Genomic DNA, 23,662 nt, shown 5'->3' on the forward strand with positions numbered 1-23,662 from the left:
ATACCCTGCAGAGACAGAACAGTATCAAAGGCAAAGAAGAAAAGAGTGTAGGACATGGCTGGCTTGGTACAAGGACAACAGATATTGGTATGATATTTCATTTTTCAAAGATATTCTAAATACAGCTCTTGCATTACAAGGGACATTAGCTTCTTGAGGTAAAAATTAGGAATACAATACCACAAGAACGAACCTACACTTAGGATCTTAATGAAATAAGATCACTGAGAACTATCTACCTGCTAATTCACAGATTTGTTAAAGAAAGGCAAAAAAAACAAAACAAAAAAAAAAAGGCAGCACTTCAGTATGTGTGGGGAATTTCAAAAACAAAAGTTCCTTCCTATTTACTTGGAGATTCTAACCTGCATGTCCTTCCACAGTAAGTAGAAAAGGCACTTCCAAGTAGTGGCTAGCACAAACCCAGATTTGCTGGCCAGCTCCCAGTGCTATGATTAAAATATAGTTTAGCACTCAGTTTTGAGATTCTCTGCCATAAGCAGATCTTTTTTGTCATTGAGCTCGGTCTTCAGCAACCTAAACTTATATAAATGTGTAATTTTAGATACCTACCTATGCACAATTAAGTTTTTCTTTTGTTAAAAGGGATACATTTTCCTTTTTCTCCTGTAAAAATCAAAATGGATTATACTGTAGCCTGGACAGAAATTATATAGGAATCTGAATCTTACAATAGAAAAATGAGATTCAGTTTTAAAAACCTATTTGTCTAGTTACTCTTAGTAAAAAGAACAGAAATATTTCTACATCATCATTGATATTGCATACCTCTTGTTTCTATAGTATCTTTAAAATTAAGATCTGAATGTAGCATGCTGGATCTGCAGAGAAGCTGTAACAGGAAAAATGTACAGGCCTTTCCCTATAAAAGAGCAATGTGTGTATTTGTTATTTTTAAGTATGTTCTGCTTCACATTCCATTCTCCATGAAAAATGAAAGCTAACCTATATCACACAAAAGTGTTGGTAATACTTATGTATCTGCTACCACCTGCTGACAAACACCATTATTGACTTTATCCTAGCCAGTCTCATAGAAGCAGCCTGTATTTTGTGATAAAGCTTGCACTGACTGCTCTCTACAGTGCCTGACAGTAAAAACTACATAAAATTTTCAATACTGTATGTTGTAGTCATAATAAGCCACTAACTTTCTATCCAGCCAGCTTGCCTGTATGATAGATTCACCACTGACCAGCATATTCAGCTCATAAAGCATCTACTATATCTTCCATTCACTGAACCTGTTCAGCTGTTGCAGACAGTTATTCTAGTCAGTTACTGAGCAATTTAAAAGAAACTGATTCCCCATTTACAGAAATCCCAAATCATTTAATCTAGTACATTAATCGTAAGATTTTTTAAATGACAAGTCAATTTCTCTTGGCCTTATTTCCCAATCTATAATGTGGGCTGAAAACATCTTTTTCTTTTTTCCAGTCTTAAAACTAAGATCAGAATAGTAATAGAAATGAGAGCCTTTGTTACTTAAAGCATTGTAAAATTAAGCAGGATGGTGCAAAGCCATTCATTTACCTCCAGATATTATTGTTGCTGAGAAAAAGACCACCAAAATCCTAAAACAAAATGGAAAAAAACATCTTCAGTTTTAGGTAACTCACACTAAATTGCAGAAGTATGACACTAAAAAGAGATTACAGTTCACACTGAGGCCTGTATTTGTCTATATGGTAGAGTAAGTGTTTATAGTGTTTACTTCTGCTTGCACTTCCAAACATTTTGAAAAAAGCTGTCAGAGTTCCCATTCCTGCAGCACTTCATGAACTTTCATGAATCAAATTTTAAACCCAATTTCATATAAAAATGATCTGGCAAAAAATGTAAGCCAAAGCTTCAGATCTGGTAAGCCAAACCTTCAGAAAAAATAATTTCATGACAGCAATAGAAATGTCATGAAAACCACAGCATAGAGCTACTGCGTAACAGTATGCCTTGTGGTTCAGACAAAGATAATTCTGTTAAGATCATGAAGCTTGCTGTCTTAGCCGATGAACCTGAACTTGAAATTTCTACTTAAGAGCGATAGGTCTTTAAGACTGGTAGGTTCCTCGAAACCTACACGCATTTAGCAAAAACAAAGGTGTGAATGAGATGTCTTATCCCCTTTTCATTGCCCACTAATCCATTTTTTTTCTTTTGCAAGATTAGCATTTTTCACCAGACTTAAGCTCCTGCCTGGAGTGTTCAAGTGGTTTCTAGTCAGAAATTTCCAATCAGGCTTAACACTGTCCTTTTTTTTTTCCCGCAGTTTCATCCTAAAGCAGCTGAAGCCAGGCACTGTTACTGAGGGAAGACCGAAGAGGCAACACGGCACAGGGCTGCAGATCTGAAGGGCCCGGAAAGCCCTGACAGCAGCCTGACACTATGCAACAAACTGCCACAGAAAATACTCTCTGCCAATCTTCTTGTATGTCAGCTACTAAAAACCTAACAGGAGTTTCTGCCGTTTCTCTGAGAGGGTCGAGTCACCACTGAGGAAATTTCAGTTCCAGAAGCAGGAAAGACGATTCTTACTGAAGACCGGGGCAGCCCTGCTCCCCGCGCTGCTGCCGAGAGCCGCCTCTGCCCTCCCAGAGGGGGGCGGGAAGCCCTGGAAGCGCCACCCACACCGCGCAAACGGCCTCCCCCCGCCCCTAGCTGTCGCGGAGCAGGGCCTGGGCGGCGGCAGCCGTTGGGCGCCTTCTCGCGAGGCTTCGGCGGCGGGGAGGGGCGGGGGGCGGGGCGCTGCCGCCGCCGCCGCCGCCGTGGAGGCGCCGCGGGGCGCGCCCCTGGGGCTGGGCACTGTGCTGGTGGGGAGGCGCCCCCGCTCGCTGCAGCCGGGCTCCCCGCGGCGCTCGCGGCTCGCTGCGGCGGCGGGGCCGGCGAGGGGAGGGGTGCGGACGGCGCCGGCCTCGGGGGTGCCGTGGGGCTCGGCCCCTGCGCGGGGGGGGCGCGTTTGGGCGGGCGGCCGGGCCGCGGGCACCTTCCCGGCGGCGTTGTTCTGGGGCGCCCCGTGGCTGCGAGCGGGGCCGGTGGGCGAGAGGGGGTTTCCTCTTCCGTGTGGGGTGTGGAAAGGAAAGCTGCCTGATGGAGCTTGCGTGATCGCCGAGTCTGTCTTAATTTTGTCCCTAGACGACGGACTGGTCTGAGCCCTGGCTGGTGGGGCTGGCGGTTTTCCACGTCCTCTGCTTCCTCCTGACGTGCTTCTCTCTGCAGCACTATCGGGTGCAAATAGGGCACTTCCTTTGCGTGGGTGAGTAGTGTGTGCAGTGCTGCTTCCCTGAACTTGCCTTTCGGGTGGCAGGCGGCACCTGCATCCTTTATGCCACTAATACTGTTAAAGATATTCTTCTAGGTTAGTAATTACAATTTTCTGTATATGTCTGCGTAATACTGGGTTTTGTGATATGCTTTACAATAGTTAAAGGGCATGCAAAGCAGTATTTCTCTTTTATTAATACATGTGCCTGTACACAATAATACTTACTTGCATTTCATTGTCACAGAAGCTGTTATAGCATATGTGCCTATTTGTTTTGTTTCCAAGACTATATGAAGTAGTGACTTGAAACTTTGGCCTTAGGGAGGATTTGTGATAAATAAGGTTTCTTCATAGTTAATTATGTATCACAGCTTCACAGAAGATTGCTGTTACTCTAGAGAAGCAGACAAGGACTCTCACAAGCTGGCAGTTACTCTCTGCCTTCTTCTAATGCTGCCCTTCAGGAAATATGGCCAGCTTTTGGCTGGATTCATTTCTGGATCTGGTCTACTGCCTGACTAACACCTGTGCGAATGGCATGAGGAAGAGCAAACCTGGTTCTTACCGTTGCGGTACCAGTGTTTGCTGTTTCAGGATTTGTCAGAGGTCAGCCTGAGGATCCTCTGTGGCCTTGCCTAACCAAAGCTCTGTCTTTGTGGCTGACTGGCTTAAGAGTAGCCTTGCGGAGGGTATTTGTTTTAGAAGATGTCATGGATTTGATTATATGCATGTGCTGCGAGCAGCACCGTGGTTCTAGTTATGGCTGTACACACTGCCTCAGTTCTGTCATGCTTACAGAGTAATGGAGGAAGGATGAGCAAGTTAAAGAGAATCACAGGCAAAAAATTCCACTTGAAGACTATGTTGACATTTTAAAATATCATTTAGTCAACTAGTTAAGTTGAAAGGGGAATCACAGTTTTCTCAAAAACTGCAAATACGTAACTCAGCTAAAACTAAGGTTTCAGTGATGTAAATTACCTCCCAAAATTAATATAGAAATCTTAGTAAATTTCTGTAAATCCATTTCTAACTGCAGAGTACAGAGGAAGAAATAGTGATGCCACGTGTACAACACATTAGGCCCAAGTGTTCCTTTTAAAAAGTCAGGATTTTCTTTCTTAAATTTAATGTTAGGCATGTAGAATTTCTAATGACATGCTGGCTCGGTTTACTTTAGATTCTTCATCTAAAGTATTCTTAGTGTTACCAGCATGGATTTGCACACCCAAGCACTAATTGCATTGAAAATTGGAGTGGAACTGATCTTTGATGGCTTTTCAATGCAAGTATGATGTAAATTTCCTGTAAGCGAGATGAGTGCTTAAAAAAATCCTTATCAAGTCACAGCCTTGTACGTCCCTGAAAAATTGAACCACTGGTGATACATCGACAATAAAAAATATTTTATGTTGTACAAAGTAAAAAATGACTAAAGAAACTACAAAATTATCACACTGGTTTACCTTGACATGATAAGTATGATCTATATTGTGCAGTACCATACAAAGATAACCCAGCTGATGCCAAAACAATACAGAATATTGTTTATTATGGCATTCCCCTTCACATCACCAAATTTTTTTTTTAAACTGGTTTGGGCATGTCATCTTTAAAGTGACTGAAGCAGTTTTAAGTTTCTCCTTGTATCATTTTCCACAAAAAACAAAACAAGGAAATTTTTTAATTGGATAATATATAGTCTCATTGCTTTTCTATTAAACATATGATTTCAATGGATTTTCTTGCTGTCTTGATGCATTTATGCTACATATAACTGTTGAATAAGGATATACTAGTTTTCACTGGACTGCAGCGGACTGCTCTGCTATATACCTACCACAAACAAAGCTTGTGCTGTGTCCTCATAAGTGAATTCAAAACACTTCTGTGAAGCAGTTTTAAATACAGTGTTTCTCCTAGATATTTTAATGACCAAAAATGTTAAAACTATAAATAGAAGGGATTTACCTTTTTAAGACTTGGACGCAATGCAATGTAGGAAGGAACTGCATAAATGCTTGTTTATAATTCTGGTGAATTTACTCTTAATGTTTAGTACACTAGCTTTAGATAGTAATGGTGGATATAAAACCTAAAGCATCTAAAATGATATCTTAATTCTATACCAGTCTGGGGGGAGTGCTGACTTTATTTTACAGATTTATCTTAGAAGCAATCATCAACAAGATTGATGGAAAAAATACTGATTTAAAAAAAAAATACTCGTGTGTATACTGAGCTCTTCCTGTAAGCTCAGATATGCAGGATTTTATGTCTCTTTGTAATATTGCAAGTATGTTTTCTGATCACTTAATATTTGTTAGTATCTATATGGGACACTTCAAACATTCAGAACTGGCTTTATGTAGTTAAATGTGTGACAATTTTCTGAGGATCATGGAATTTTAATGTAGAGTACGTATACATCTTAGAACTGATAACTTGCTGTTTATTTTTAAAGAAGTATTGAATCTAACAATACTTTTCTTTTGTTGTACAGTAGGTTTAGTTTACTGTGCTGAATATATAAATGAATTAGCAGCTATGAATTGGAGGTAACTGTTTTCCCTTTCACATTTAAATGCATGAGTTATTTTTTTGTATCATTCCACCAAAAACATTAATTGAAAGAGTCACTCATGTCTCATCAAGAGAATGTGATGGTGGAAGATCTGTTGCACTGATTGATAAAATCCTTTTGGACAAAACCATACAATGCAATATAGTTTCAACTTAGCTTATAGGAAAGAGTAATTTTTCTAACAGTTAACATGTGTTTACTGACTAAAAATCAAAAGAAGAAAAACACTTTTTGTTTGCATGGATTGTTGTAAACTAACTCTAAGAGAAAATCAGAGTAGTACAGTTAAGGGAAAGAGGACATGGGCTTTTTTTTTTTTTTTTTCATTAGCTGTTTGTGTTTAATAAGGTGAAGTTAAGCACCATTTCTCAAAAATATCGCTAAGTATTTTATATGCTTATTATGTGCATAAATATCATGAAAATCTGCCTGGTTTACTTAGTCTGTGTACCAGAATTAAACTGATGACTTTTTTCCGTAAGCATTGAACTAATCTTTCCCCAGTGTAACAGGGAAAGATTACTATAGTAATACTAATAGTCTTTCTGGAAAGATACTATGTGTGTGTGTGGGGGGGGGGGTTCTGTCAAACAATAAAGCCTTACAAAAAAAAGAAAGGCTGGTATTGTAATGAATGTTCATAACTGATTAGATATTGACGACCCCTTTCTTCTGGCTTGATACAGTAGAATGTTGTCCCATGCTTGGGGCTCCCAAGAAGTGGGATAATCTGGCCAATATCCATGTAGAACAGCTATTATGAACATATAAAGTTGTGTGGAATACAGTGAATAATGTTCTTTTTTTTTTTTTCTTTTCTATCAGGCTATTTTCTAAATACCAATACTTTGATTCAAGAGGAATGTTTATTTCACTAGTCTTTTCAGCACCACTTCTGGTGAATACTATCATAATTGTGGTATGTGTTTATTTAAATGGATACTTCTTTCATGAAACTGATAAGTAAATGTGTGTGTGTGCATGTGTGTGTGTACACATTATATTAAAAATGAGTTGAATGTAATAATACTCATACTTTTCAGGTCACCTGGGTTTACAGAACTTTGAATGTAATGACTGAACTGAAGACACTACAGCAGAGAATTAAAGCAGAGAAAAAGAAGAATTGAAAGTGTTGAATATTTTTATTATTATTTGTAAAAATACTGTTTCATGTAATGAGTCCTTCTTGTATGTTTATCCAAGAACAGCAATGTTTTTTTGTGTCTGATGTTGAGAGGACTTTGCACCCTTTGGCCATGGACAATGAGGTGAAAGCAGGGGTTCACAATACATCTCAACTTTGCTATGAAATCAGGACAGGCTGGTCTTAACAGGTCTTTCTGTGCTTTAGTATAAGCTATTTTTACCGTGACCAAGACAATTAACACTGATAACGGTACAAACTTCCAGTCAGTTTTCATACACCTGTGTATTTTTTTTAACTGTGTGTTAAATACGTATTTATTAAGTATCCAGTCTTCTACTTACGCCAATTGAAGCTGTGCTATGGATTCTAGTAAATGAGGGCTAATATTCAGAACACTTCAAGAACTCATGCTTCTACAGAACATTTTACTTTGTAGATCAAGTTTCATATCTCATGTATGTATTGTGTGGCAGTGAACAATTCTGATACAGGACCATTTTATAAATAAAATTATCCATTGTATCTTGAATACAGATTGTTGGATTGCAGTTGATATTTTTAATTGTTTTTTTTTTTCCTTTTCTTTCTCATACAAATTGCTGGTTTGGTAAAATCTTGTACTTAATTTGTGTAAGTCAGTCAAAACCATCTCTAAATTGTTTCAATTTATATTTTACACTTTAATGCAGTTAGATAAATATCCTTTCTTAAATATGAATGAAATTTTTATAGTGTCTTTTGCTAGTTTGTGGAACAGAAGGGAAGGGGAGAAGCTTTAAGGTGTTCTACAAAATTCTGTTCATATGTATATACACATGTATAAAATGTTTGACTTTTTAATAAAGAACTGGAAATGACAAATTGACTCTGGTGAAAAGATCATATTAGATTTAGGGAATTTGGTGAGGCAAAGGAGATGAATACAATGTAAAAGAGTCCATGTACTTTTTTTAGTAGAAGTTATATGCGGAAGCAGTTAAAGCCTTGTGCAGAGACCTAGAGCTTCGTCTAAAGTATGTATCATTTAAGACATGGGAAAAATGATCTACAAAATTAAACTTAGTAGAGTACAAAGGTTAGCTTGCAAAAGAACACTACTAAGGTTCTAAGCTTGCATGTATTTGTGAACTGGTGGAATTACATACTTCAGGAAAATAAGCAAATGCATGCACATACACAGTTTGAGCCTCACATGGGGCAGGGTGAAACTATTTCTGGAGGGCTTCACAACGTTGTGGAAGGGCAGTGCAAGTGCTAGGCTGGGATCCATTTCTTTACCTTTCCCATGAGTTATGAGACTCCTTAACTCAGCACAGCTTTCCTCATTCATTCCTCTATCAAGACCTGCAGGCTGTGTAGGCCATATATATATATATGTATGTTAGCATATAAATAAATATGTGCAGGTGTGGACACTTGTAGTGTTCCATTCTGTTACAACTCCTAGTGCAATTTTGGGCACTTCTTGAAAATGTCTGCAGTAGTCTGGTGGATAGTATGTGCCTTTAGGTGCATACTAAAAGCCACTGTTTTGGAGGTGTGAAAAGAATTTAGCCAAATGGCTGCAGGATAGCCTGTGCAACTTGTCTTCAGGACCAAAGAATAGGCCTATTCTATTTATATAGACATAATTCTCCCAGCCTGGTTTGGAAAAGTTCAGCTTTGGTCTTTATAGATGGGGCAAGATCAGAATTTGTGGTCTAGAGTTTTTCTTCTGTGGACCTAAATGTGACCACACAAATGTTGTCACAACAGTTCACAAGATAAAGGTCATGAGCAGAACAATATCAGGGTATAATCATTTTAGTATTACACATGTTTTCAGTTGAAATCCTTGCCTGGTACTGAGGGATCACCTATTAAGAATAGCCTTTGGCATCGTTGCACACTGTGTGTAGGAATTTGATTCACAGTAAATAAGGTAGTTTAGAGCAGCATGTTCCCTAAGCAGCAAATATCTCACAATCAAAAAAATCTGCTATATTTAGTACATCCAAGGCAACCTTTCCCTACCTATTTCAGTATTGAACCCATTTCCTTGTGTCTGAGGTTGGAAAAATGAAAATTCCTCCCGTGTATGTGAAACTGGAGAGATGCCACAATCAGAACTCTCGTAAGATAGGCAAGATAATAAGTGTCTTTCTGTATCGCCCAGGTGGGTTGCTGTTGCTTGGTCCTAGATTTATTAACAGAAACAATTCTCCACATCTTTGAGGATCCCAAACAAAATCAAAAAAAAACAATCTTGTGCTTGCCAAAGTTCACTTTCTTTTTCCCCTCCATGTAATAGACCTTTTAGGCAGTATTTTGTTTTGTGTTGCATTGACAGCTGAATGTTGCTATTTAATACAAGGTTTTAATACACCACAGTCTTTTAATAAAGTGAACCCTTACATTTGAAAGGCAGGGGGGTTATTTATTTATTTTTAATCATCAAGTGAGAATAATCTTTTACCTGTATGGTATCTGATAATTTTGGATGCCACTAGTAAAATGTGGTAGCTAGCAGGTGGCTATTACTTAGTTTATAGAGAGTCAACGTGGCAGAGGAGTGAGCTTGTTTTCTGGAAGTATTGATGAGTGAAAGTATGGACGGCACCTAATTCCGAAACATAATATTTTCTTGAATGAGGAACATCTCAAAATTCAAACTTCAAAATTTTAAGCATTTTTAAAGCTTTCCTGACTACTTAAACTTTAATAATTTATCTTATATAACTATTTAATTTACTCATCACAAACAAACAGTGTTGCTTTCATATATATGATTGTCAGAAAAATCATCCTGTTTTCTACATTTGAGAAAGACTTAAACTTATAACTGGGTTGATGATTTGTCCTCTAGCTAGCCTTGCCTAGGAAACCACTATGTTCAAGAGTTAAAGTTTGCAAAATATTTGACATCAGTGTCTAGCCATAAGAGAAACCCTCAAAATTAAGTAAAGCGTGGTTTTTTATTTGTTATGTGACTGGATTTATGAAGTGATACTACAATAGCATAAAGTAAGAGCCTAGTTGCTGTCAAATCAAAATAATTACATCATGAATTTAGAGACTGTTGTTTTGCCTATTTAGAATTTTATATGTATAAGTGAATGAGAGCCAAATGTTTAAGCCAGGCGGAATACCTTAGCCAATACTATTTAATTGGGAGATGTGAATTTAGGTTGCTTGTGGAAAAGCCTATTTATTCTTTCAGTTTGGAGTAAACATACAAAAAAACAATTGGGTCCTTTGGTAAATAAGGCTAGACAGAGCTGATTTGCTACTGCTGCTGTGTATCTTGCAGGCAGTGACTCAACCTTCAGCCTTCCTTAAGAGCCTTCCTTTCCACCGCAACACGTGCTGTTAGCCACTGTGGAAAAACATTAAAAGAGAAGAAGCAATATTAACCTGGCAGCTTTACCCTAGCAGGAAGAAGCTCTGTTGCGTGAAAATTTGTGTAAAAAGACAAGCTGGCAGAAATTGGCATCATCCCCTGTGGAAAAGTTCCCTACAGAGAAGACATGAGTTTCCAAGAACTAGAATTTAGGATTCTCTCTTCTTACACATTCACTGTAATTTACTCTTTTTTTTTAAAAAACTAATTTTCAAACCAAATACAAGTGTATCTGTTTTTCTGTGCATCAAATCATTATAGTTAACCATACTAGCCACTGGATGTCACTGTTTCATATGCAAAAGCTGACTCAAAATATTTCTTTCATAGCCAGTTCTGCAATGCTTTTCACCATAAATTCATAAATACTTTCTGCAGTGTTTTAGGATGACCAGGAATGCTTGGACCTTAGCTTTCGAAAGCATAAATTGTCATCTGAACTGCAAGATAGATCTCCAGTCACTTGCAAAAGTTTATTCAAATTCTTCCTCTTTTCATTCAAAAGCACTTCTTGTAGCAGTGAAGATGAGCACGTATGTAGTGTTTTGAAGTCAGGATTGTGTTTTGGTTTGTATTTTAAAGCTTCTTAATTAGGCAAGGAAATAAATATCCCCCTTCACTCACACCTGCATTTCACCTGGAGGAGCCTGTCTCCAACCAATTATTAACAACTAAAACGAAAACAATTACAATGTTTTGCAAACAATATGCAGGAAAGTGTACTGAACTGGTCTTGTTCATGAACTAACAAAACTTATGCATATCTCCCATTTCTTTGTGATTTACCCTTACATAAGGCATCATTACCAAGGCTGTCCTTATTAAGTTATATAGCTATCAGTTGTTTATAGCCATCAGTGAGGTTGTCAGAGTGTCTGAAATCACTTCGGTCTTTCTCTGCATTCTGAAAAACAATACCCAGCAAAGTTCAGAGGCTTTCTGACTCCCTTTGAGAAGCTGTACGTGCAGAGTTCTCCACTGGACATTCCCCTTTGTATCTCGTGTGTTGAGCTTGTAATCTTGCTGCTCTGTTTCTTATTTATCCTCAGAATCCATCTGAGCTCTCTTTCTGCTCCCTCTTTGAGAACACAGACTTGCAGTTCTGAGTTGTTTTCACTCCCCTTCCTGCAGTTTGCATGCACGCACATACACAAAACAACTATGAATAGCTTTGGCAATTTAACCTGCCATGCTCGTGAAACGCCTGCCTCATACCTCAAAACTGATCGGCTACGTAGACCTCTGTTTTGCAGCCTGCTTTCCTCTGACCAGTTCCTCCCCTTTGTGGCTGTGCTGATACTATTGTTTTACTGCAAAACTGGAACAGTGTTGTACCAAATAGGAATAATTCAAGACTCAAAAGGAAGGCCTCTATGTTTGTATCTGTGTTTACACATTTAAATATTTCATTTAAATATGACTTGCAGGATCCTTTCTTATACAGTTTCTCAGACATAATAAAGCCCGGTAAAGAGCTGTAACCGATAATAGTCAGTGTTTGTAACAGTATAACATTTAAATAGTCCCATGGATACTGGGTCTTGTTGTCTTTGGCACTGTCCAGAGTTAGAACCAGCTGAAACCAACGTCAGGATCAGATGTGTGGCCTCTCTGGTCTGAAAACATTATAAAAATCAGAAAGGCATTCAGCAGAACTGATTGAAACAAGACACATTTCTTAAAATGGACAAGTTCCTAGTGTCATTTATAACACACACGTTAATCCTGAATCAAAGAAATACTATCCAATATCCCCTTCCTCCCATCTGCTCCAGCAAAGACCTGAGAAAAAGGGTTTGCATAATGGCCTGAGGGCACACAAAATGAAGTTCAGCTGGACAAGGAGATGCCTAGGCTAAGTCCCTTCACTGGGATTGTGTTTATACCTCAATCTTAGCATTGTGAAATCAAATGCATCCAGGTAACTACAACTGGCAGGGTGGGTTGTGAAGTTTTTCATATAATTAGGACAGATGCACATTGGTCTTGAAGAACACTAGCCTTGGAAGGGATTTAGTATTGTAGAAACAAGGAGCTTTTAGAAATTCCTCACATGATTCAAGAAATTGCTTTGTGGAATCTGGATAAATATGCAAACAAAAGTAGAAATGTATTACTCCTTTGCAGTCTGCAATGACAATTTACCAATAGCTCATCAGTAATATTTTTTCCTGAAGTCATGTGTGGTAGGACCTGCAAGACATGAATCATTTTAGGTCAATAACTCTATCATTCATGCTTCTGATACCATACTCCATGCTTTGATTTAGGGATTAGCAAGAGTAGTCAGCTTCCTGTAGCAACCTTGGAAGAGACAGTGATTTATGAGATTTGTACCAATCAAAAGCATCACAAAAATCAGGAAGCTGATGTACCAAATAAAGTATAAAAGTGTCCAGCCCTTCACGACAAAATATTTTATAACAGAATCCAGGGAACTGTCAGTTTGGGGATTTTTACATTCGATCCACTGCAGTGTTGTAAAAAATGGAATTAAAGACAGGTTTAATGGCTCTACTTGAAGGTGTTGGTTTTGTAGGTTAATTAATAGTGAGACTTTTTCTAAATAATCACTATCATCAATCACTATGTCCATTTTTCTTTTGAAATCACAGAGTTAGCAGAAATGAAGGAAACAATCTAATTTTATATAACTTCCTGTATTTTTTTAATTGCACCAAATCCTAAATTAAGCTAATCCTTCTTCAATGGTTATAAAAAAGCAGGACACAGAACATCCCTCTGATGAAAATGAGCTAATTTATAAAAAGAACACAAGAGTGATTTCTTTTTAGCAAATTGGTTTATTGATTTATACCATCAAAGTTTCAAATTAATTAGCAAATAAAGCATGTGGTATCCAAGTTTTCTACTTTTGCATCTGCTGCCATGTCACAGAACGAACAAGCTTAATATGCCAAATTAGCTGTCCAGATTTATATGTGAGTGAAGAATGACAATTGTTATCATGGTAATGATTTTCACGTAATTCTCTTTGAAAAAGAAATAGACATAAATTCTCTTTGAAAAAGAGACATGCCATTTGTCCACAGTGAATTTGTCAAACTGTAAGAAAGGTCAGAATAGCACTGTCAGAGTCCAATAGTCTTTGACCTGGTTTCCCTACAACAAACCATGCTCTAGTTGCTACAAGATTCAGTGTCAGGAGATTCATTCTGAAGGTCACGGATTTACTATGTATCCTGGAGCATGCTAAATGACCTCCCTACTGACAAAAGAGAAACAAGCTATTTTCCTAAAATACTTTGATAGCCTTGGTAAAGATGGGCTCTACAGACACAACAGTACTGTTATTAATATTAGTCTTTATTCTTGCAAAAGGAGTTCATTTTCCAAGAGAAAAGATACAGATCTTTTTAAAAGAATAGATATCTTGCCAAGAATGGGGTGTTAACAGTAATAAACCACAATGTTATGCCATCTTAATTTAGAGTATTTTTCTATCATTAGTAAGTCGCCTATCTAAAGAAGTAAATAAGATTCTAGAAGTGAAATGAATGTAGTGCTGGTAGTGAAAGGCAGAATAGTTTAAGGTGAAAAATGTGTATGGGATATATTAAAGTTCCAGCAAGTTTAAAAGAAATAGGCAGGAAGGAAGGAAAATTAGTGCATGAATCATACTCCTTTGGGTAACAGTGTCAGCAGACTCTGAAATCATCATGCTGCACAGGACAAACAGATGAGCAAATTGATGAGTAACTGACAAAACACTTTTTTTTCCCCCCGAACACTGAACTAGCAAACGGTTCTTTTTATATATTAAAGATGTGAGGTAATCACAACCATCTCTCTGAAAGTCAGAGCTATAAAGAAGCATATAAAAGAGCAGATGGTACGTTATGATGATGCACTAACAAATGCAAGCAGCCAGAATTGCAAAAGTGCTTCTTTGTGGACCAATTTAATCATCCTGACTGAATTTAGCCCTTGTTATCTTCCTGTAGCAGGTATTTCTGGCATGGTGTAGCTTGTGTCAGTTCCTTACACTACATGGCTCAAGTTTCTTTACTAGAAAGGTCCAAGTTTAAGCCAATCTCTCACTGAGCCCAGATTCCTTCCTCTGTTAGCCAAGGGCTAACTCCAGAATTGAACCAGAGTGAGAGTCAGCATGTAAGCATGATCAAGGAGTATTGATTTGAGCCCTAAGCGGACAGTATAGACCAGTGTTTTCTTAAAACACTTTGAAACCTTGTTTTGGTTATATCTATCTTGATGTGATCTCCCAAGTTCATTAGTTCAGTTCCTCCTTGGTTTTTTTGTGATTGCTCTCCCACCTTGAGTTGATGCTAGCAATTCCCCTCCCCAGACAGAATTTCAGTTGACCCATGAAAGTGTTTGCACAGAACTAGCAGGAAGGTATTGGAATGATGTTACAATTCTCGTGTAAAAACCTAACCATATACAGAAATAATTCGGTATTGCCAAAAGTTTGGTATGAAGTCTTCAAGAAAGAGAGTGAACACTTACAAGAAACAGAAGTTAGTGGAGAGCCAATGGAGATATTTTCTTTTCTCTGACTTTACTAAGAACTTAATATTTTCTTCTCAAATGAGATTTTCAACTTGCAAATACTGATAGACTCTGTCCTACAGCAAGAGTTCAAGACAGTCCATGTCTTTTATACATTTAAAAATATCATTTTACACATGTAAAAATATTGTGATACTGCTGTAATCACTTATATTGCTCACCTTATCCAACGTATGAACTTTAGCTACCATTCCCAAACTGTAGTGTGGGAATAAAAGACATAAGGTTCCCAAACCGGGTATGTGGACAGTTATACTCTAGCTACAATAGAAGTGCAAATGGTGAAGTGAGAAGAAGATGTAGGATGAAATCGTGTGGGAAATACTACAGATAAAAATGAGAAACTGGTAACTATATCTGACCTACTTTACTTCACAAATCCTTCAAACTCCTTTTGTCAATACAACGAAAAGACTAGAATCTTCATTCTTAAAGAATATGGCTATTAAAATAGTACCTGCCTCTACACTCAGCTAAAAAGATGAAGTATTCAATGTTTTTTCCTAAGACTGCAGTCTCAAAGGTACCTTATCTACAATTGTGCCTGGCTTTTGTATGGCTCATGGCATGCCTTAAATCTATTTTTCTACACTAACATTTACTGTAAACGATTTATTTAAATCACAAAGTATAGAAATAAGACCAAGTCAATCATAGAATGTGGTTATGGATGTAACTTTCTATCTTCCATTAAAAGGCTCACAGACAAATACAAATAAGACAAATACAGCCTTTGCTCTTATGACATGAAGGGCAGAATAGAGGTAGCATAATTCCCCTAGAGAAGCAGAAATTGGAAGAGTGAAACTATAAACCCTATATCACACATAGTAATTACAACTCCTGTGGTCATACTGAGCTGGATTTAAATTAGCTACCTGTTTACTGGTAGCGGGGGAGCCACAATGGCCTCTCGAATAAACCCTGAGTGGCTGGCATGCACACACCTCTGTGCAGTCACAGAGCAAATTAATGGCAGGAATATTTATGCAATGTCCACTAGCTTGAACTTCTCAGTGGCAACTTTCTCCACTTGAATGGATTTTTAATTTGACGCTAAAAGATGTAAAAAGATAGTCATTCCCTTCAGATCAAAGTACTTCAGACCTGTCAGAACTTTCAGCCCTTAAAGTATTCAAGAATTTTTCTGTTTCCAAATGAGCAACTAAGTCAAGCCTTTAGGATCACTTACAATTCCATGGTAAAGAAGTTTTGTTTCCTCTGCTGAAATCTAGGCGATGAAGTCTACTACATGAAGCTTACCAGATTCTGCCTTTAGTATACTCAAACTTACCCACCTTTTGCTTTCTTATAGCAGATGTTTCCTTCACACTTCAGTGCTTCGGGTAAATGTTTATATGAAGCTATCTTATTTTGGATCCTATTTTGACTCCACTTTGAAAAGCTCATTAAAACACATCTCAGCACAAAGAACAATAGGAGACCATACCAAGGATTCCAATAATAGTTCCTTTTCTGACCCTTTTTGAAGGCAGACAGGTCATCCAGACTAGTGAAAACAAATATGCAAGCATCTACACTAGGCAGAATCCATCCAGCTTTGCAGTAAGACATGTTGTGCTTTTCCTCAAACTGCATTAAATCACAGTTTGTAGGTTAAGAAAGTGGATGTGACTTACCGTGCCTGTAGGTGCTATCATACCGACAGCTCTGGTTCTGCCCTTAAGCTGCTAGCAAACTGAAGAGCTGAGATAGAGGACTTATGACCCTTCCCATTGAAGCAAAGGAGTTAATCGGAGAAACTCACATATTGCCCTCCAATGTTGACGGTGGGATCTTCTCAGAATGTTATGCTTTGCCACCCTCAGAATGTTATGCTTTGCCACCCTAGTCTCTTGGAAAGATCAGCTTTTCCAGTCATTACAGTTTATGGCCACTTATTTCATTTACACATCAGTTTGAAATCTGATACATACCGTGCAGTGGACAGTGTTTGGAGTGTACAGTACTGCTTATAGCTGCATGTAGAATACTGTCTGCCTTTACATTGTGTAGGTTATATTTCCTAATTTTTTCAAAAGGTAAAAATTAATGATTTATAAAGACCGATATGATATTACCATCCTGAGAGCTCTGTTTAATGGCAAAAATGAATGAAATAATGGCTTTGCTGTATCAGACCAAATCTAATCAAGTCTCATGCCTCTGACCCATAGCAGATGCATAGCAGATGAAGTGTATAAGAACAAAAAAATCACATGGCCCCAGCAGGCCCTCCCCACATCTGGTGATTTTCATACTGGGACATATGAAAAGGCCAGAACCTTTGTGTAAAGTAGCTCTTAATGCACTTCCCCCCCCCCCCCCCAAGATTTTGTCCAATTGTTGGTGGTTTTTTTTTTTTTTAAACTCATTCAAACTTTCAGTAACTTCAATACTAACTTGCATAAAGTTTTTCAGCATTTTCCAAGCTTTTAATGACTTCTAGCCAACTCTTAAAGCAAAATGAGAGAACACAAGTAAGCTTGTACACTATACATGATACTCTGTTTCAGATAGCTGGACTAGATGGTCCCTGCTTAAAAGGACAAGTGGATGCCTGTGACTTATCAATAAACTCCTACAGTGAAAGAAGGCTCAGGGGAGATAGGCGAGGGTGATGCACTTGTGAAGCTCAGGGAAGAGTACAGGGAGTGACTGACCACAGCTGTTGCAAAGGAAACTGAACTTGGCTCAACACAGTGGAGACCAGAGAGTTGCCTCTGTTTTAAATAAAAAACTGTATCAGTTGGATGGATCAACTGGCTTTATCAGTTGAGTGGATCAGCTGACTGTATCAGTTGAGTGAATCAATTGGTTGTGTCAATGTTTGTCTCTGAGTTAATGAAAAAGTGTAAATGTCCTCCTGAGTCCATCAAACCAGCATTTAGTGCAGGAGGGGATGTATATGTGGCTCAGCCCAACACAGAGTATAAAAACTGAACAACAGAACTTTGAAGAGAACAGCGGGCTGGAGCTGGTTCAGCCCTCACTGAAATCACCTTCCTGGTGACTGGGGATGCCAAGCATCATGACAATGAGCATATTAGAGAGACAAGTAATGAGAATCACTTCTGTGTTTTGATTCAACTATATATTGCAATTGCTATACTTTGCTAAGTGCAATTTGTATTTGTATTGTGATTTAAGTACATTGCTGTATCATTCTGCTAAATCAAAATCCTGTGTAATGTCAGATATCTTAAAGTAAGTAAATTTGGTATTAAATATTAAACCTGCCATGCGTGGAATATCTAAAAGAACCTGGTCAAAGACTATTGGACTCTGACAGTGCTATTCTGACCTTTCTTACAGTTTGACAAATTCACTGTGGACAAATGGCATGTCTGCTGCTTTCTTGTTCTCCTAAGTGAAGGTGATTGGGACTTTTTTGACCAAGTGTATTCTGGTAATTTGCTGAAACTGATGTATACATTTTAGGAATGAGCTGTTTTCAGCAACATTTCTGATGGGAGAGGTTTCTCAAGTCTAGGCTGGAATTGCTGATCAGACAGAAACAGCTGGAGGGAACCTCAGAATAACTGACAACTCAGTGAACAGGACCCTCATTTAGAAAGGGGTGTAACTCAGATGCATACCCCTGATCAGATTTAGGCATAAGCTTGAGATTCACCCTAGTGGAGTGCCCTTATCAATATCCTATTAGATCTTCCTGGGCAGCCTCTTGTTATTTCCTGTCAGAAAGCCACTTTAGCCTGAAAGAGAGCGACTTCAAAGTTCAGTTATTAGGCAACAAGAAAACGTGGCTCAAATTCTAACTTGGTGTGACCAGGTGCAGTTGCTGACATGCCTGTTGATTTTCTTCAACTTTGGCAAGCAGTCTAGCCATCAAAATATGCTGGAGAGATCCTCTCTACTTTTTGTTTTTTGTTTTTATCTTGATTATGAATGTAAACATAGGGTATATATTTTAGAACTGCTTTTAGGAATACTTCAATAAATCTTAAGTTATTCTGTATGGATAATTTTGTCATCGGATCACTAAAGAAATGGTTTTTTGTCACTGGATCACTAAAGAAATGGAAAGAGAAATCACACTGCAAAACATGCTTTAAAAATAGGAATATTAATTAGTTTAAATGTTTCGAATATAGCACATTTGGACTAATAACAATAAAATTTTGAAACAAGGAATCAAGAGGTACTGTAGGAACAATTCCAGCTTATTCAATGTTTAAGCTCTGCTATTTTTTTTAAAAAAAGATTAGCAATGCAACATTCCAGGAACAAAGAAATATAGTGCTGCAAACCCCTATATATATGCATACTTTTCTTAAATAATCTTATTTGCCCACTTATAAGTACTCATGTGCATGGGAATTTGTAGGATAATGACTGCCAGTATGTACAGTAAAATTAACTCTTAACCACATGCACATGTCAAGGAAGGGCTGTTGCTAATCTTTTTGTAGCAGCTTAAATGATCATTACTCTTGTTGTTGTTGACAGCTTTTTCCTGCTTAACTGCTGAAAACATTTTAGTATTATATGGTGGCTTTTCTCCAGGTTTACAGAATATATTTTTCATGTTGCAAGAGGGAAAATTTACATTAACCTTAATATATGGTACTTGACATTTGTATTACAAGTGGAGTTGATTACTTTAACATATGAGAAAACTACAGACTTAAAATACACAGAGTATAAAACAATAAGCACCATGTCCCAATGCCTTCTTTACTTTGCGCTATTAAACATTCTGCTGCTGGTCAGTTTTAAAAGTCATAATATCTGAAACTTTTGCTATGAAAAGATAAATTAATACTTAATTTATAGACTATTCTTAATGTCCATCAATGTTGTAGGTATTGCTATGTTATTGTTTCACTTGTGTCAGTTCCACTGTATAATTTTTTCCAGAAATACAGGCAAAGACCTTGACTGTTCAGGTCTTATGAAAAATGGGTAAACTTTACAGGTTTGGAATTCTGGTCTGAATAAGTATCTAACAGTTTTGACAAATTCTGAGCTGCTTTCTCAGATGTATACTGTACAACTATGTTTTTTCCAAAGGCACAAATGAACAAAGTTGTACAGTATACATCAAAAATACTTTTAAAATTAGAAAATGGACAGTAGAATGCCCTTTTTTAATGTGAGAAGCTTTGCCTGCATTACTTTAAATGTGCTCATTTCCTTTAATTATACAAAAATACAGCAGTTCAACTCACAACTTTTAGGTCAAAGCTGTGCCTAAAATTCTCTCACAGTTTGAGGGCAAAATCTGACACAGACTTCAGCTATGATTCTCACAAGGGACACTCCCTAGGCAGTGTGATGTGAGCACCAGCCTCAGTGAAGCATAAGACTTCCCCCATCTATTTCTTTCATTATATATATGTCTTTCCCTCCCCCACCCCCCCCACCCCACACACTCCCCAAATTTGGAAAATAAAATTCAGATAACTTTTCACTTCATCTTAACAAAAACCTCTAGTAATGTCTTGTTTTGTTTGTTCTTTGAATTGAAAGGAAGCAGATAAGAAAAGGATAAGAAAGCAGTTATCTGAGGTTTCAAGTTAAGTCATGCTAGCAACACCTATGAAGTCTTTGACTTTAATGAGAGAAAAGTCAGAGAGTTAAATGTCTTGAAATAAGATGACAGAGAAAGCCATAGTGACAGGATGAAATACCATGGAAGGGCAGGGTAAGACAGACACTGGCTCCTGGTGGCCCTCTAAGGCAAGTGCAGCATAGGAGAAAAGGTCTGCAGGTCCCATTAGATACGTACGGTTCCTGCCACTGCTGCTACCTGGGCAGAGGCGCTGCATGTCCATGGTACATGGGTGCCTGGTGGGCAGCAAGTCCTGGAGGAATCCGAATACAACAAGGGTGCTAAAATACCTCACCACTGCCAGTATACTACTCATCCATACCATCTTGGTGCAATTTGTCTACTTGTGCAATTTTTGCTAGTGCTGGCAGTAAACCACAAATGCCTCTTAAAAAACAACAACAACAACAACAACAACACCTTAATCTGTGTTTCTCCTGTGAGAATCAAAAATGATTAATTCTTTGGTGCCCAGGAGTCAGCAGTTCAATGATGCTAAGCATTAATGAAAGCTGTTTACTTTCAAAGTCCTTTACTGACTTTGTTGTACTGTCATGGACCCATCTTTTCACTTCAATAGTTAGTTCAGAATTTTCTTCACACTCCTGATCCTTTGAAACATTAAACACGAATATGCCCAGCTGACCTTCGGCTTAGAAGAAACATGAAAGAAAACAAAAGACAGTAAGCAAAGATTTGACAAAGAGTACGGAGACAAATCGTCCTGGGTACAGGCAACAGTGCTTTCACAAAGAGAAGAAATAACTGTGGCCAATTTAGTTACAGGTTTTTAATAAAATGTAATTTTACCAACCATACGATCACAGCAGTCTTGTTAATTCATGCTCCTTTCTTTTAATAGCAGGCATCATTACCTAAGCTGTTCCTATATAATGTGGGGAAAGGACACTTGCAAGTTGGTGCTTCTGTGGTTTCCTTCTGAACTTTTTCTCTGGATACCTGAGATTATTCACACATCCTCCTGAGGAATTAGGAGGGTAAATTGAACCGAGAGCTCCAGCAGGAGCTGATTTCCAACACCCTCTGTAATGTTGCTGCTTATTAGCAGTGATGCTCTCATATTATTTTGAGCGTCATTCCCACATTGAGACAGATATGCTTTCCTTATGCACCTGAGGAATCCAGGCAATATACAGCAGTTACACCTACAATCATCATGCGTCTATTGACTTCATGGGGGGAGAGGGAACATTCACCATCTGCCCCCCTCCCAAGCCTTCCTCAGCTGCCGTGACAGACCTTTATGCTACACTTGCAAAGTGGTTTCCAAAGTGGTAGAGGCAGTTTGGCCCAGAGCTTGTTCTCCATTTCTATTCCCCTTAGGTCTGATATGTGTAGTTCTGCTCTCTGCTAGCAAAGTGTCATCGGATTGCTGTTGTCCAGTTATAACACTGATACGAAGTACCAACTGTCCCCTGCTTCTTTTTGGAACAGAGAAAAGTGCATCATGGACTTTGAAAGGAATTAAGGGTGGGTGAGTCAATTAAATCCAGCAGACACAGGAATTCTAATAAATATATAGGAATACAATTTGATGTGTTTTGTCTGATTCTGTTTACTTATCTAATGTCTTTTGTAAACTGTAATTGTAAGAAATGAAGCCTACATTATTGCTTCCCTTTTAAAAAAAGAATTAGTTTTAATAAAGGTGTTCAGAGTTAGCTCAGCATTTGGAAAAACAAACTATTTCCTCAAATACTAAAGAAAGATAGAGGCAAAAGAAAGTGGAAGCTTTCATGAAGGACCCATCATAAAACCACAAGATTATGGGAATAATAGGTAGATAACTACCTAACCTTAGGCTACACAGGTCAGAATATCCATACCCCCTTTTTTCTGCCTATATCCCCTTGAATATCTGATTCTACACGGTAAAGGATCAGAAAAACAGTGAAACCCCTGCAAACAAAGACAGAAATTCTCTAGTAGTAGTCCAGGCTAGAGAAGGACCTCAAACCCATAAGATTTGCATGAAAAAAGAAAGCAATTAGTGTGATATCTATTTTAAAAGTACTAATTCCAGAAGACCTGATTGCTCTCTATAAATATATCAAGGAATATATATCAGGAAGTGAGAATAGCTATTTAAAATAAAGGATAAGGCACCAGAATAAATGGGTATGCATTAACAGTGTATAATTTTAGGCTGAAAATAAGAAAAAAATTAAAAAGCTTGGAAGGTAGGAGACAGGACAGGGTTCTGCTGGAGACAGTTGTGTCTCATACAGCAGAAATAAACTTCACAATGTCAATATGAAGAAATTTAATAAAAGGAATACAATCTGTGGTTATCTGGTATAGCAATCTAGAAGGTTCCTCGTGCTTCTTTTTCCTACATGAACTCCAAGATTATAGTAGTCACTTCAAATGGAGCAGTATGCTGTAATCATATTGTATTTTTTTGTTTTCTTAATGTACATATGGTGACCATACTCCATTATAAACACCATCCTGCTTCCAACTAATTTAAATCTGGCAAACTAATCATTCAGGCTGATATAATGCATGCTTGATCTCTACCTCAGATTATTCATTTACTTACAAGGGGGGGAAAAAAAGTAAGAATAACTCCAGAAAAGAGTAGGGAGTTCTGTCTTCAGTGAAGGGTTTTCTTTTTCTCCTAGCCAGATCCTAGCCAGTGGTCCTAATAACGGCACAGGACTTGAACAGAGACTTGAAACATAATACTGAGACTAATACTGGAGTAAGAGAAATTCCTTTTACACTAGAACTCTTACAGAATACCTAAAACCTCCAGAGTTTCTAATTACATATCTTGTTCTCCCAAGGCTACACAATGCTGCAGGAGACCATTGCATGGATCTCAACCTTGTGCCAGCAGATAAATTAAGATAAGATATCTCTGATCTATCATCCACACGGTGCCAGGGAAAACTCACTGAATTTAATAATAGGAATTTTAAATCCACACTTTTTCCACTGAAGCATAACAGTAGAACTTCACACAAAATTTTGTTATAGACTTAGATTACTCTCTTTTATTCTAAGAGGGGAGCAAGCAATATATTCCTCCTTTTAGGAATGAAAAAAATCAAAAGGCTACATATGTAATTCTCACTCAAGCTACAAAGAGAGCCCTACCAGACTAAGCAAAAGTA

At 37.8% G+C, this 23,662-nt stretch overlaps 1 protein-coding gene across 1 annotated transcript; it reads left to right on the forward strand.

The window, feature by feature from the left end:
• Positions 1–369: 369 nt before the first annotated feature.
• On the forward strand, positions 370–7,882 carry LOC135326497 (transmembrane protein 18-like). The gene is made up of 6 exons (XM_064504342.1): positions 370–382; positions 2,680–2,831; positions 3,154–3,274; positions 5,787–5,841; positions 6,693–6,786; positions 6,911–7,882. Exons 1-6 carry the CDS (start codon positions 370–372, stop codon positions 6,995–6,997), a joined length of 522 nt encoding a protein of 173 aa, XP_064360412.1. The 3' UTR covers positions 6,998–7,882.
• Positions 7,883–23,662: the final 15,780 nt, after the last annotated feature.

Source organism: Dromaius novaehollandiae, unplaced genomic scaffold (assembly GCF_036370855.1).
Source record: "Dromaius novaehollandiae isolate bDroNov1 unplaced genomic scaffold, bDroNov1.hap1 HAP1_SCAFFOLD_62, whole genome shotgun sequence".
Lineage (NCBI taxonomy): Eukaryota > Metazoa > Chordata > Aves > Casuariiformes > Dromaiidae > Dromaius > Dromaius novaehollandiae.

Excerpts from the sequence above, each read along its gene's own strand:
- LOC135326497 (XM_064504342.1), top strand. Across the intron at positions 2,832-3,153 it reads TGGGGCTGGGCACTGTGCTG|ACGACGGACTGGTCTGAGCC; the intron begins GTGGGGAGGCGC and ends TTTTGTCCCTAG. Across the intron at positions 5,842-6,692 it reads TTAGCAGCTATGAATTGGAG|GCTATTTTCTAAATACCAAT; the intron begins GTAACTGTTTTC and ends CTTTTCTATCAG.